At 37.3% G+C, this 13,336-nt stretch overlaps 2 protein-coding genes across 3 annotated transcripts in view; one reads left to right on the top strand and one right to left on the bottom strand.

Moving 5' to 3' along the window:
• Positions 1-1,392: 1,392 nt before the first annotated feature.
• On the top strand, positions 1,393-3,602 carry LOC117416922 (carbohydrate sulfotransferase 2-like). Of its 2 annotated transcripts, none has more exons than XM_034028409.3 (2): positions 1,393-1,556; positions 1,873-3,602. In XM_034028409.3, exon 2 carries the CDS (start codon positions 2,117-2,119, stop codon positions 3,413-3,415), a length of 1,299 nt encoding a protein of 432 aa, XP_033884300.3. In that variant the 5' UTR covers positions 1,393-1,556; positions 1,873-2,116; the 3' UTR covers positions 3,416-3,602. The 2 variants fall into 2 exon arrangements, with proteins under 2 accessions (XP_033884300.3, XP_033884301.3); XM_034028410.3 differs by having other exon boundaries at positions 1,393-1,560.
• A 595-nt stretch (positions 3,603-4,197) lies between these two features.
• Positions 4,198-13,336, bottom strand: part of LOC117416778 (sodium/hydrogen exchanger 9-like) — a 67,576-nt gene continuing 58,437 nt past the window's right edge. The window contains exons 16-17 of the mRNA XM_059034203.1: positions 10,297-10,402; positions 4,198-8,912 (exon numbers count right to left, since the gene is read on the bottom strand). Coding sequence (XP_058890186.1) covers positions 8,727-8,912; positions 10,297-10,402 — 292 coding nt within the window. The 3' untranslated portion in view covers positions 4,198-8,726. The remainder of the gene's footprint in view (positions 8,913-10,296; positions 10,403-13,336) is intronic.

Genomic DNA, 13,336 nt, shown 5'->3' with positions numbered 1-13,336 from the left:
AATTGCATTTCACAAAAAAAATATTTCAACTGCAAGGAAAGGGATGTTGTGAACTGTTATAGTACTGCATATATATATATATATATATATATATATATATATATATATATATATATATATATGTATGTGTGTGTGTGTATTATATATATATATATATATATATATATATATATATATATATATATATATATATATATATATATATATATATATTTCTTTAAATGACAAGTTTTGCAACTTTTATTATTCCAGTGCTCCAGAATGCCCAGCCGAGTCTTTACTTTTAAGTGCTCCTTGTGAAACATCAGTCATTTGTGCAGTAGTGAAAAACGAGTCACTTGCCAAACAAATACATGAAATAGGCTTTAAACAGGGACATTCCTGAACACCATCTACATAATAAACAAATCTATGGTGCATGGTGAGCCGGCTCATTTACACAACATCGTGTGCTTCAGGTGGAAGGTGTTTCCAGTTCTGTCCAACCCCATGTAGCTGCAGCACGTTTAAAACAAGCAGCTTGCACAGCGAGGTAGGTGCATGCCTCTTAGAAATACCTTACTTTTTAGTGATCAAGAAAGTAGCCTGCAGCTATTGTAACTTTGCAGAGTATCACTGTAAAAATGTTTGAAAGCTGTAGTGCAATGTTCCTAATTACATCATGTCCAGGAAGAATGACTTAAAAACGATATTTGAACTTGAAATATACTGAATATCTGTTGTCAGAGAACAGCATTATTATAAGTGTCAACTGTGTTTATTTCTTTCCGTTTCTTCAACTGAGTTCTCATTACTGGATTCACTGGCAGGCTTTAATCGGCAGCTCTGTAGCGTCGAGACTGCTTACCATAACGCAGTGTACTCTCTGTTTATTATTATTATTATTATTATTATTATTATTATTATTATTATTATTATTATTATTATTATTATTATTATTATTATTATTATTATTATTATTATTATTATTATTACTTTAAAAATGGAAATACTGGTACTATCTAATATTCTTTAAATATAATTTGAAAATGACAAAATTCTTGCCACACAAAACATTGCTGGCCACCGCGTTGTAAGAAAACAGTAACACAGCGATATTTACATCACAGTCCTTATTCAAAATGAACATTCTCAATTGCGAATAAGGAGGGATGGATATATATATATATATATATATATATATATATATATATATATATATATATATATATATAATCCCCCAGCATGTGTCGCCCACTCCTATAACTGCGTTACCAACCGCAGTTTCACTAGCCTTAGGCTGTTTCTAACGTGGGAGCCAGGAGAAATGATGGGCATTTCAGGCAACCAATTGGATAGTGAACTGAAACAAGCAGCCCAGAATGCGAATCAATCGAAACTAAGCAGAGGAGGGACTTTTCAACCCAGACCCAGATTGAATCGGTACAGTTTCAATTAGTTACAAAGATTGCACAATGGAGTGGAGAACACAGTGGTTGTGTTTGTTACCGTTTTAAGCTACGTTATACGAGAAGTTGCTGATCTTTATTTTTGTGAAGCATGAGCAGAAACCCGACGTAGGTACTTACAAGCTGCATTAAGACATTTGTTTTGATTGTCGCTTTAATAAATCCGTTTACTGTAGTTGCGCAGTAGTGTTTGCGCAAATGTTGTGAAAGGGGAGACGTCCGCAAATCTCTGCTGAAGATAGGCCGTTTTTATTTAAAATGTTCATGCCAAACATTAACTTATTTAAGCAAAGGGTGTTTCATGGCATTTTGATGCTGAACGAGAAACCTTGCGCAGTGCAGTAAACGAGGTTTTTTTTTTTTTGATTAGATAAATTATTAGGTACATTATATACCAAATCATTATTTGTTTTTCTTTCTTTAGCTCATCACCAACAAGACTGTGTTTATCAAGACGACTCTGAAAAGAATAATAATAATAATAATAATAATAATAATAATAATAATAATAATAATAATAATAATAATAATAGGAAAAAAACTGCAAAACCATGGGCCGTTTGTCTTTTTAAATTACCAGCAAAGCAACAGCAGACACATTGGATGGGAGGAGAAAGGATGCAAGCTTTGGTTTGGAGAACACACAACCCGCCCTGGAATAATCGCACATGAATACATTTCACCCAGTTTTCGTGATGAAAGTATTACGCAGAAAGAGGATTGTTTTATTTATCGCCTACATTTTACTTCTGATTTTAACCATGCTGAACCTGGCTAACTATAAATGGACTAAAGAGCCACAGCAATGCAATCACCAGATGAGAAGCACTCCCTACCAGAGCCGGTCAGATATCCGTTATTTATACAGATCCTCCATGCCTAAAAAGAGACAGCTCGTGTACGTTCTCACCACCTGGAGATCCGGATCATCTTTTTTCGGTGAGTTGTTTAACCAAAATCCCGAAGTGTTCTTTTTCTATGAACCGATGTGGCACATCTGGCAGAAGCTGTACCCGGGGGACGCTGTGTCTCTCCAAGGCGCTGCTAGGGACATGCTGAGCTCCTTATACCGGTGTGATCTTTCTGTTTTCCAGCTTTACAACTCGCCAGGAGGCAAAAATGTAACTTCTCTTGGGTTATTTGGGGCAACACTAAACAAAGTGAGCTGTTCCTATCCTCTTTGTTCAGCATATAGGAAAGATGTGGTGGGTATGGTGGATGATAAAGTGTGTAAGAAATGCCCCCCACAAAGCCTGAGGCTGCTGGAAGAAGAATGTCTTAAGTACAGTACTGTTGTGATTAAAGGGGTTCGCATTTTGGACATCAACGTTTTAGCTCCATTGATGGAGGACCCGTCTTTAGACGTGAAAGTTATACACTTAGTCAGAGATCCCAGGGCGGTGGCGAATTCCCGAATTAAATCGAGGCACGGCTTGATTAGAGAAAACTTGCAGGTTGTGAGAAGCAGGGACCCGAAACTTCGCAGGATACAATTTGTGGACCCAAACCACAAAATGAACAAAAAAGATGGTTCTGATTACCATTCCATTGGGGCAATGGAGGTGATATGTGACCGGACCACCAAGACTCTCCGAACTGCCCTAAACCCGCCCAGTTGGCTTAAGGGGAAATACGCGGTGGTACGTTATGAAGATTTAGTTGAAGATCCTGTAAAAACTGTAAGAGGTGTGTATCGCTTTGCAAACCTCTCTGCTAGTCACGATATCGAGTCTTTTGCACTTAACATGACTAGTGGGTCTAGCTCTTCCTCCAAACCTTTCATTGTCTCCTCCAGGAATGCGACACAAGCAGCTAGTGCTTGGAGGACAGTGCTAAGTTATCAACAGATTAAACAAGTGGAAGATTATTGTCATCATGCCATGACGTTCCTAGGGTACGAACGTGTTAAAACCGCTGCAGAAGTAAAGGATTTGAGCAAGTCTCTACTGACAGTTCCCAAACTATGAGGATGTTATCACCAAAGACCATAACAATGTACGTCATTTTAATCGGTGTTTAAAGGCGTTCACAGCTCATACTGAGCAAATGTATCTTATTTTATTATCATTATTTTTTAATAATAAAAAAGATGATGCAGTGTAATGGGTCGAGACCACTGAACGTTTTAATAAAAAAATGATGTTTAAAAGATAAGTCGGCCTATACCTTTACTGTTACATAATTTTTTTTCAACGATAGAAACGTGTCAGTTACATTTGAGTCCTAACACCACCCATGCTGTTATAGTGAACATTGTGACAGAACTGTTTTGAGGTTGAACTCATCAGGTTGCTTGCTCTTAAAATGTATATGTTTCATGCTGAGATTGTGCATGTAAGTACTGGGCCAGTTTTAACAAAGACAATCATTAAAAAAAGAAAGAAAAAGGTCATCATTTGGTTTATTGTTCACAAGTTACTTTTCTGTGTTAGATACAGAAAAAGATTTAACCATATGGTACTTGACTGTAGATTCACCTACAAAGCAAGCTTCTCTCTTTGAAGCCTTCTTGTCAGTCGACCAGGTTTCTTACAGCACTCTTTTTATTCGATATCACTCGATACATAATGCATTAAATATTTGTCAAAATGGGTCCATAAGTTAAATTCAATTTCTGAAATATGTAAAAACGATTTTTTTTAAAAAACTGTCTTGTGCACGGCGTTTTTGTGCCCTTGGGAAAGACTAATATTAACTCTTTAAAAACTGCAAGTGTCTATTTTAGTACAGGGTCCTTAAGCTCATTCCATAATACAAGGGGGTTTCACCGCAGTTAACTGTCACAAAACAAACAAAAAAATAGTTCAGTTTCCACCAGTTTTTTAATACACCACCCACAAGTAAATCGTGATCATCAAACGTATGTATTTGTAGAAATAGTAATATTAAATAGACACAGACTATTAAAAGCCTTGCATTACACACATCTCTCTAGGATTTACAGAATAGTCCATTTTTCAAATGCATGTGTACTTGTGAAAACCTCCTCTCTCTGCTGTACACTGTAAACCTTGATAAGTCACGTTTAGTCAAAAAAAAATTGAGTAAACTCATTGCCTTAATATAATTAAGTTTAGCTACTCATTTAGTTTTTGTTATGACAACTTTCTCTTGGGCTGACTAAACTCATATATTCATGTAACAATCAATTTGAGTTAGATTTACTTTTTAATAGTCAAATTAGTTTGAACATTTTTATTTCATTTAAACAATAAAAAGTTAGCGGAGGCAACAGAATGTGCATTAAACAGGCTACTTTATTAGCTGCCAGTGCATTGCTTCTGCTTATGCGCTCATGGCAGAATTTACAAGTGCTGGAACCAGGCAGATACAGAGATGTAGACGGAGGGAGAAGGGAGGGAGGTCACATCCGCAGGCTGACCACTGAACGGGGGTAGCTACACACAACACAAGGAGAACACGTGTAAGGGAGACAAACAAACACAACACACTTGTGCAACCACACATACACAACACAACAACACAATAAACAACAAACAATTCCAAAAATAAATTGTACAAGTCCCACAAGGGCTGATGGGAATCTAGTCCCCTGATTCTACTTAAACCATTTATATTTAAACAACAAAAGTAAATCTGAATGTTCAACTAACTTAAAATGGATGAGTGTTAGGAATGTTTAAGTTAATGTAACATGATTTAATTTATTTAGAATGATTTTGGGGTCTATTTCCACAGCTCAACCCAGTATTGCTTTTGTATCCAGCTCGTTCATTCTATGGAGACCAGGGGACTGTGTTGTTGGCTACAGTAGACAAGGGAAAAAAAAAGTAAATCGAAAGTACCTTACATTTTTCAGAAAATGCAAGTTGGTTGTGGGAGGATTCTTTTTGCAACACTATCAAGAACCCTTTTCAGCATTTTAGCCAGTATAAAGAACCATCTGATAAGGTATACGGTTCTTCACATACAAATGGTTCTTCAAAGAACCTTGGCAACATCCAAAGAACCATTTAAGAACCCTTTTTTTCTATGAGTGTAGCTGCAATAGACTACATACTAGGCTATTACTGTGCAATATGCTATACAGTAGGCTATATACTGTGCAATAGACTATACAGTAGGCTATTATAGGCTATACTGCTAGTTATTGCCTGTGCAGTTCAGGCAATTGCGAGCTACACATTACAAAACATGTGAACGGTATTTCATTGTAAAGAATAAAGCGTTTATGGCTGCAATGTTTTGTAAAACGCTAGGACCCTGGGGATCGATGCAGCAGCATTTGCAAAATGTCCACAGGAACTGTCAACGCTTTAACAAAGGTAAGGCGTCTCCTAATAAACAAATATTAACAATACTACACAAAGATTGAAGAAACGTTACCGTAACCCTGGTTCCCTGAAAGACAAGACTACCACCAATGACATTACGTATGGGATATGCCTTCCCATTTGGTAGGTATCGCTGAGCTCTCTATACCAGAGCTGCTGATAGGCCCCTTCCTGGGATGATGCACTCGGACCCGCCCACCGAGGGAATAAAACTCTCATCCTGAGGAAGCCATTTCTCTTTTTCCATCAAACCCGTGAGGGCGACTGATGCGACCTCGCAGTTGGAGTTTGTCTTTCAGGGAACCAGTGTTACGGTAAGTAACCTAACATTCCCTTTCAATTCAAAGACGACCACCAATGACATTACGTATGGGATAATGTATACCAGAGCCATCGTGAAGGAGAAGGAACGGCAAAAGCCACCATCTTTTCTAGGTACCAGAAAATGCCTCGAGTAGTACCCCTCTCCGTAGGAGATGGGGTCTACTTCTTTCTGAAGTGCTGAGGCGCTGGCCCTGGAAACACCTCCTCTGACTCTGGTGTGTGGGCTGGCCATGTCCTGCGTTCCCTCTGCCTGCCGGGTGGGCCCTGTAGGCGATGCCTTAGGTCACCCAGCAGAGCCGTGGGAACTGGAACTGTTCTGGTGACAGTTCGCGTCTGAGGAGCTTGCAAGCGGTTCGACCTGCACCACGCGGAAGAGCGGGGAGGGAGCAACGCGGCCACCTGCTGGGACGCCTCGTGTTCCCAGTGGGATCTCTGGATATCTCCTTCACGGCTGGCCCAAAGGTATGTCCTGGGGATATAGGCGCATCTAGCAGCGCGGCCTTATCTGCATCAGGGACCCTGGCTTGCGACAACCACAGCTGTCTGCGAGCCACAATCAAGCTAGCCAGGCTCCGGTCAGGAGCTTGCCCTTGGAGACTGGAGATCTGCAGCAGCGTGCTCAGGGAGCAGGGCCTCGCGCAGTACACGCTTCCACAGTTCCAGAAGTGGAATATTGAGAAGATACATCAGCCCTGAAACACATTGTAAAATGGAACAGCGATGGATTTAGTTCACTTTAGCTGCATAATTGCAATTTTGTCTCAGTTGTTTTTGGCTGCAGGTTGGAGTCCTAGTTGCTTAAAGAATGTATTGTTGGCACATCAGTTAAAAGTGCTGTGTTTTGTACAAATGTGGCTGCTTCTGCCTATAATTTTGAAGCTTGATACAATAATTCATTACAATAGTCAGTTTTATTTAGACCACTAAAAAAAACAAAACAAAACAAAAAAAAACAGCACCTTATTGTTGGTGTGTCTGCAGCAGTTACAAGATTCATCATCACCGATTTGTACTTTAAAAGCTCTGACCACATCAACCAAAAAAACAAAACAGAGAAAAAGACCCCCAAAAAATAGTTGAGCAAAAAACTGAAAATATACTGTTAATGGAGGAGGTACTGTAAATAAATAATTAGTTTAGTTTCAGGCAGATATGCACACATTAGAACTGATGGCTAAAAAGTATTGCTAGTATAAAAATACAAACTTTTTGTTCTAGTTCAATTTCTAAACTTTGAAACGTGTCTCTTAGATTGAGAAAAACAGGTTCTCTTTTAATTAGAAAAGATCCAGCAAAAATCCAATTGGAAACTATACTGAATCTAATAAAATATAGGTAAATACATTTAAATGTTAGGGTCTACACTATACTATATTACACTAAACCCTTTGACATAACAAGTATTGGCAAAACCCACTGAATAAACCTAAATGATCCGTTACACACACTATGGTCACAATATGAGGGTACGTTCAGAATACTGTGGTATTTAGTTTATCCATCTGTGACTGGCAACGTTTCAGGGCGACCGTTTAGTAATTATTTGCCAATATTTGTGGGAGACTGTAGTGCGGGGATTAAATAGTATCACACCTGTTTGTCAGCAAGGCTCAACTGCATTTAATTTAAACATTAAAATGTATTTGCATGAGCAGCTGGGCTTTTTACTTTGATTGCAGGGCCTCAAATAGGTACATAAATATTTTTTTCTTAAGGCATCTTGGCCAGTATTCCTACAGCACAGAACATCAATACATCCATATGACACCAGTGCATTGGCATATTGCTGTTCATGAATAGGAACATTAATATCTGGGATTTACATATATAATTATTAGCAAGAGCTGGACGTGGACAGTGTGTATTTCTAGATATGTGGCAAGTGTTCCATGTGTTAAAGGAAAACATTTATGTAAAATAAATAAAACCAATAGGGATGCAAAACTCTGAACTCATAGGATAAAGAAAAAAAAAATGGTGTCAGATTTAAAAACAACACAAAAATAAAAACATTGCATTTAAAACTAGTTCTAACAGAGTTGAGACGCAAACTTAGCATATGGGATAAAATGTCTTTAATCCTGAATCTAATTACACAGTGCAATCTATCCCATATTTTTCACTTAACAACATTTTTATTATACAGGGTGATTATACTGTAAAGTCAGTCAAAACAAGGACATTGTCAGGTAAGATGACACCTGTTTGGAAATAACATGGAATTGAACTGGTTTAACAAGGACACACAACATCTCTGGACTGGACAGGATGTTTTTCCCACACCATCACTGTAAAGTAACCAACTTTAAAATGTAAAACCTAGAACAGTACAATAATAAAAACAGAACACTTGAAACTGAAATTCAAACATCCACTTCAAAATTGAACCAACAATGTACTGGACTGAAGCTTAACGTGTGATTTTGTTAGAATGAAGAGACCTGGAATGTGGTGAATCATTGCACTTTCCCTTTTCTGGAACCTGTTCCATTTTTTTGGACAAAAAATCCCTGTTTTTCAGAACGAGCAGTTCTGAAACCTGTTCCTGTTCACATGGAACAAGCAAAACATGTCTAGGTCAGTGTCTCACAAAATCGCACCTTATCTTTATTGTATTATTTGGATTATACTTTTGAACACACTCCACAGGGCTGCACTCTCAGGACAAAGCCACTGAGCCTGAGCTCTCTTTCTTGCATGTTTTCTTGGTTAGCTGGTGGCTCGTGGGACAGTTTCCTGATGCTGGTGCTTGACGATCATTGTTTTCTGTTGTTTCAGGAGACACTACTATGTCAGGAAAATTTGTAGTAGGCTTTGAACTGAGGTTTTCTACGTTCTCTCGACTCTGCATAAAACATATGGTATAGTGTTACAGGACATATCATACACAGACTATGGTGCACGTTATCTAAGCCTTAATTCCAGTGTTTAAACTCCAGCTTAACATAATGCAAGAAGTAGCTGAGTTCTGAAAAATATAGCGTTACATGTCCCCACGTGTTGCTACAACTGTTTAAATAACGTACCTGTAATTTTTCTAGTCATTAACATCCTGACAACTTTTTACACATAACTTTAAAGTTTGTTTAAATTTCAAAATGGCCGTTCTAGTGCACTGACTGGAAGGATTATTGCCCACATTGTCAAACAGGTAACACTGCAATAACGACCCATGAAGTGAAGCGGAAAAGAAAAGCCAGAGCACTTGTTATGTTTCTTTTTTCTTTTTTTTTTTTTTTAAATGTATCGCTCTTCCTGCAGTGACAGATCTCAAACCCCAGAGCACAAGAGCGGCCATTTTGAAAAGAGCTTTGAAACAGACTTTAAAGTTCTAAGTGTAAAAAGTTGTCAGGATGTTCACAATGAATAGAAAGATTACAGGTATGTTATTTAAACAGTTGTAGTAACATGTGAGGACGTATAATGCTATATTTTTTGGAACCCCGCTACTTACTCTTTAAGTACTGAAGTTTGTTGTTTCTGAGATGTTTCACTAACTCTGGAATCATACAATTCAAAGGATTAGGAAGTATGCTGTTTGCTACTATTATTTTATATATCTTTTTAACGTCTGCCCATTTTAAACTGTTGCATACCAACCTTAAGTATGTACACACTGCTTCTTATGGACCTGGAATATGAATCTAACAGGCACAATAAACAGTTTATTTTGCACAAATGAAACATGCCATTATTGCTGTAATCAAAGCAGACCGTCATTGCAAATTTCTCACATTGCTGTTACACCTTCAGTTTAAACTTCAGTGCATTTTTTAAATACTTGTTTCTATTAATTGTCCACTATTCTTTCTGGGCCTTCCTCATTTTTCCTCTTTCATGGATTCCTTTTGTTGTCCTGCGCAACAACTACCAGCTGACTGGCATTATAAATTAGGTATAAGAAATAAACCAATCCCAGTTACTGAAACATTTTTTTTATCTTTAGTCCTTAATAGCAATTGATCTATTTAAACAGTCAGCTTTGCTTAGCAGTTCTTTTGCCCAAACTGTATGAGGTGAAATCTCTTATCCAATAGCAATGAACTTTTAACACAGTGCTGCTTTGTTTATCTAAACATTGAAAAACTAATAATCATTGCAGGTACGAGTTAGAGAAGATACCTATTAAACAAAAACACAACTAAATACATGATATCAACTTGCGAACATGATATAGATAGATATATTGAATGCAACAGTACACTCAAAATGGAGGTGGGTTTACTTACCCTGTACGTCTGTGGACTGCTCATTAGTCTGGCGAAAGGCCCACACCATGCAGGCAGTGTTGTTGTCAATGGGGAGCCAGAGCGGGTCAAAATGGGCATCAGGAAACTGTCCCACGTGTTAAGGTTTATCCATAAATATAAAAACACTGAATGGTAGGAAGTAGAATAAAATGAAAATAAACTTGTACAAGTCTTTCTTGTGTTGGGTTGGGCTGATACATAAAAAATATGACTCAATATGTTCTTTATCAACTTCAATGGATTCTAATCCACTGCTGAAATTTAAAAAAAAAAAAAAAAATATTGCATGGAACCCTAATCTAGTGGCCTAGTTTTCTATCCCCCCCGACCCCCCTTCAACTGTAAGATCTAATTTATATCAGTCTACGTGTAATTTCATGATCTCTTTACTTGTGCTTAGACGGTGAATAAATAATGTAATTATTGTCTTAATGTGAGCTCTCGGCAAGCTCTTACTGACCTAGAAGGATTTGTTTACCAAGGCACCTCTACTTTCAGCTGAGCTGTCAGGCAGACATTAAACAATCCTCCAAGTGCTGATGCTGGATAAAGCATGTTAATTCACTGAAAAATGTATTAGAAACTGAACAGAGGGAGAGAGGAGAAAGTAATTGAACAGCCTGCATATTAAGTGTCAAAAGTTCCAAAATAAGGATGAAAAAAAAAAAAGTCCTACGTGGGCTATTTTTTCTGTTTTTGAGGAGACATTTTGTAAGCACATTTCACTAAGAAGATTTCAAATGAAAGGCTGATTACAGTTGGTGTCTTGCCACTTTACTTAAAAGAAACTGGGGCATTGGATGTTCCCAGTGCCTTTACAACACCTAGATGTAACTTTCAAAGGTCCCTGTCAAACAAAAGCTGAACTCGGTTCCACCTGAAATATGAATGTAGGATATTAGGATACTAATGTAGTGTTAGCACTAAGCAAAGTGCAAAATAAGGCCCTGACAATACAGTTTAATATATTTTTAGGCCTGTTATGAAAAAATAAACCATTTGTTAAGAATAAATAAAACAAAAAAATGGTGGATCAGTAATATGCATGTTAATAATCTTCCTTCTGAAATCTAAACAATACTGAGAGTTTTCTTTGAAACCTTGCAAGGGTTTATGGGAGGTACATACATACCTGTAGACTCCGCTCCACATCTGGAAGCTTGGGGTCAGTCCAGTCCAATGTTAAACAGCAGGCTGATGGAAGGCCAGCATTACAGTTGCGAATGATGCAGGACACACAGGTAAGAAATTAATGGTTATGATCTGAATTTTATGAGGCCTGGTAATGTAAGAAATTAATACCAGTATTAATTTTATTTAAAAAAATAAAATGTTACTGAATTAAATTAGAAAGCCTTAAATCAAGGAAGGTGTAATACCCACTTAAATGCACAGTTTAATTCTTATTCTAGGAAAACAGTTCTCTGCAAATCAGAGGTATAATCAATCTCTTGTATGTGAAATTGTACAAGCAATTTATCACATTCCTAGCCTGTTCCATAAATTCTTACAAATGTTCGTCTGCAAGATTTATCTAGTAAAAAAAAAAAAAAAAAAGAATATGGAGGATTTAAAAAAAAATGCCTAACATTATTTCTTTAAAAATTGTATTTCTTATAGACAGCAACCACATTTTAAATAAATACAAATAACATTTGACATGTTCCTTCCTGTAAGTTGTTTCCACCTAGTTTTTTAGTTTTAGAAATGTTTTTATTTCTCTCTAAAAGGTCTGCCTTCCAAATAGGGCCCTAACAGTTACGTTCCTGTGGCAGGTTGAAAGCCCTGCCGATGCACGTGTGTACATGTTGGTGTGGGGAATATTGGGTTGGCAGGGAGGGGGTTAGATTTCTCCCTATCAAAACATGTGGGAATGTGGCTGAAGCCGACAATTGAATAAAGTGATTCAATGATTAATTAGACTCCAGTCACAGGTTTATAAAATAGGTGTTCACAGGTGGTAATTTAGAATGAAGGATTAGAATCAATGTCAGTGTTAGTTGGTGAAGGTATGTGTTTTGAGGTGCTGTGTAAATATGTATATAGATAATTATCACTGGTGTGTAGGGGAGTTGATGTAGCTGTGTTGATACAATGTTTTACATAACTTTGTTATTCTTAACTGTATGCCTGTTTTCTATTCGCAGTTGCTAGGATGCCACAGACATGTGACGTAGATCTCGAGAACTGTACTAGTTAAATAATGGATGGATGTTACAATGTTCTGCTATCTGCTTAAAATGTTAGCATGTACCCTGTAATCCTAGGGCAATGTTTTACATGGTTTAAAACATAAAGACAAGAAGAGAGAGTTTTACTGTGTTTTGGATGTGCCTTGGGCGCAGGTGTAATTCAAGATTAAAGTAATGGTGTAAGCATGAGCGATCTGTAATTACACTGCAGCAGCCTGCCATGAATTAGTTCTAAAGAGGTATTGGAAAGCGTCTTTGAGACAGAATGGCTGGTATGTGCTTTAGTGACTCAAAGTTACAGTCTTTAAATGTACTGTACATTTGGCATTTAATAGGTCCCCCCCTAAAGACCTCTGTTCCTTAAAATGATATCTGTAGTCATACAATAATATCCTGGGCTGTTATTGTATCCACTTTACCCCATGGTTGGGATAAAAAAAAAAAAAAGTTTTTTTTTTTTTTTACTGCAACATGTCCCATAAGTTGATTTCTTTTCAAATAAAAACAAAACATAAATGTGTTGTCAGTGCCTGTCAATATAGGGTAACTATTACAAAGTCAGCTTGCTTTCCTTAACACTGGAGACAATGCCACAAGACAATACAAGAACTTTCTTAAGCAGCCATTATGCAAGGACATTCAAGTTCACTAAGCTCAACTGCCAAGACAAACCACTTACTCTACCGCTCAGGTAGAAGATGAGCCATGTGGGTTACACTGGCAGTCCACTTCTTCTGTGGATGCATTAATTATAGAGAGAACATGTTCATATAAGGATCCTTTATTTCAAAACTAATGTCGTCTGTGATTCATTGGAAATATTTTTT

Source organism: Acipenser ruthenus, chromosome 12, assembly GCF_902713425.1.
Source record: "Acipenser ruthenus chromosome 12, fAciRut3.2 maternal haplotype, whole genome shotgun sequence".
Lineage (NCBI taxonomy): Eukaryota > Metazoa > Chordata > Actinopteri > Acipenseriformes > Acipenseridae > Acipenser > Acipenser ruthenus.
Note: the sequence above shows the minus strand (reverse complement) of the source record. Positions and strands in the feature narration are given on the sequence as shown.

What these genes read in the sequence shown, in the direction of transcription:
- LOC117416922 (XM_034028409.3), top strand. Translation starts at nt 2,117, where the DNA reads ATGAATACATTTCACCCAGTTTTCGTGATGAAAGTATTACGCAGAAAG.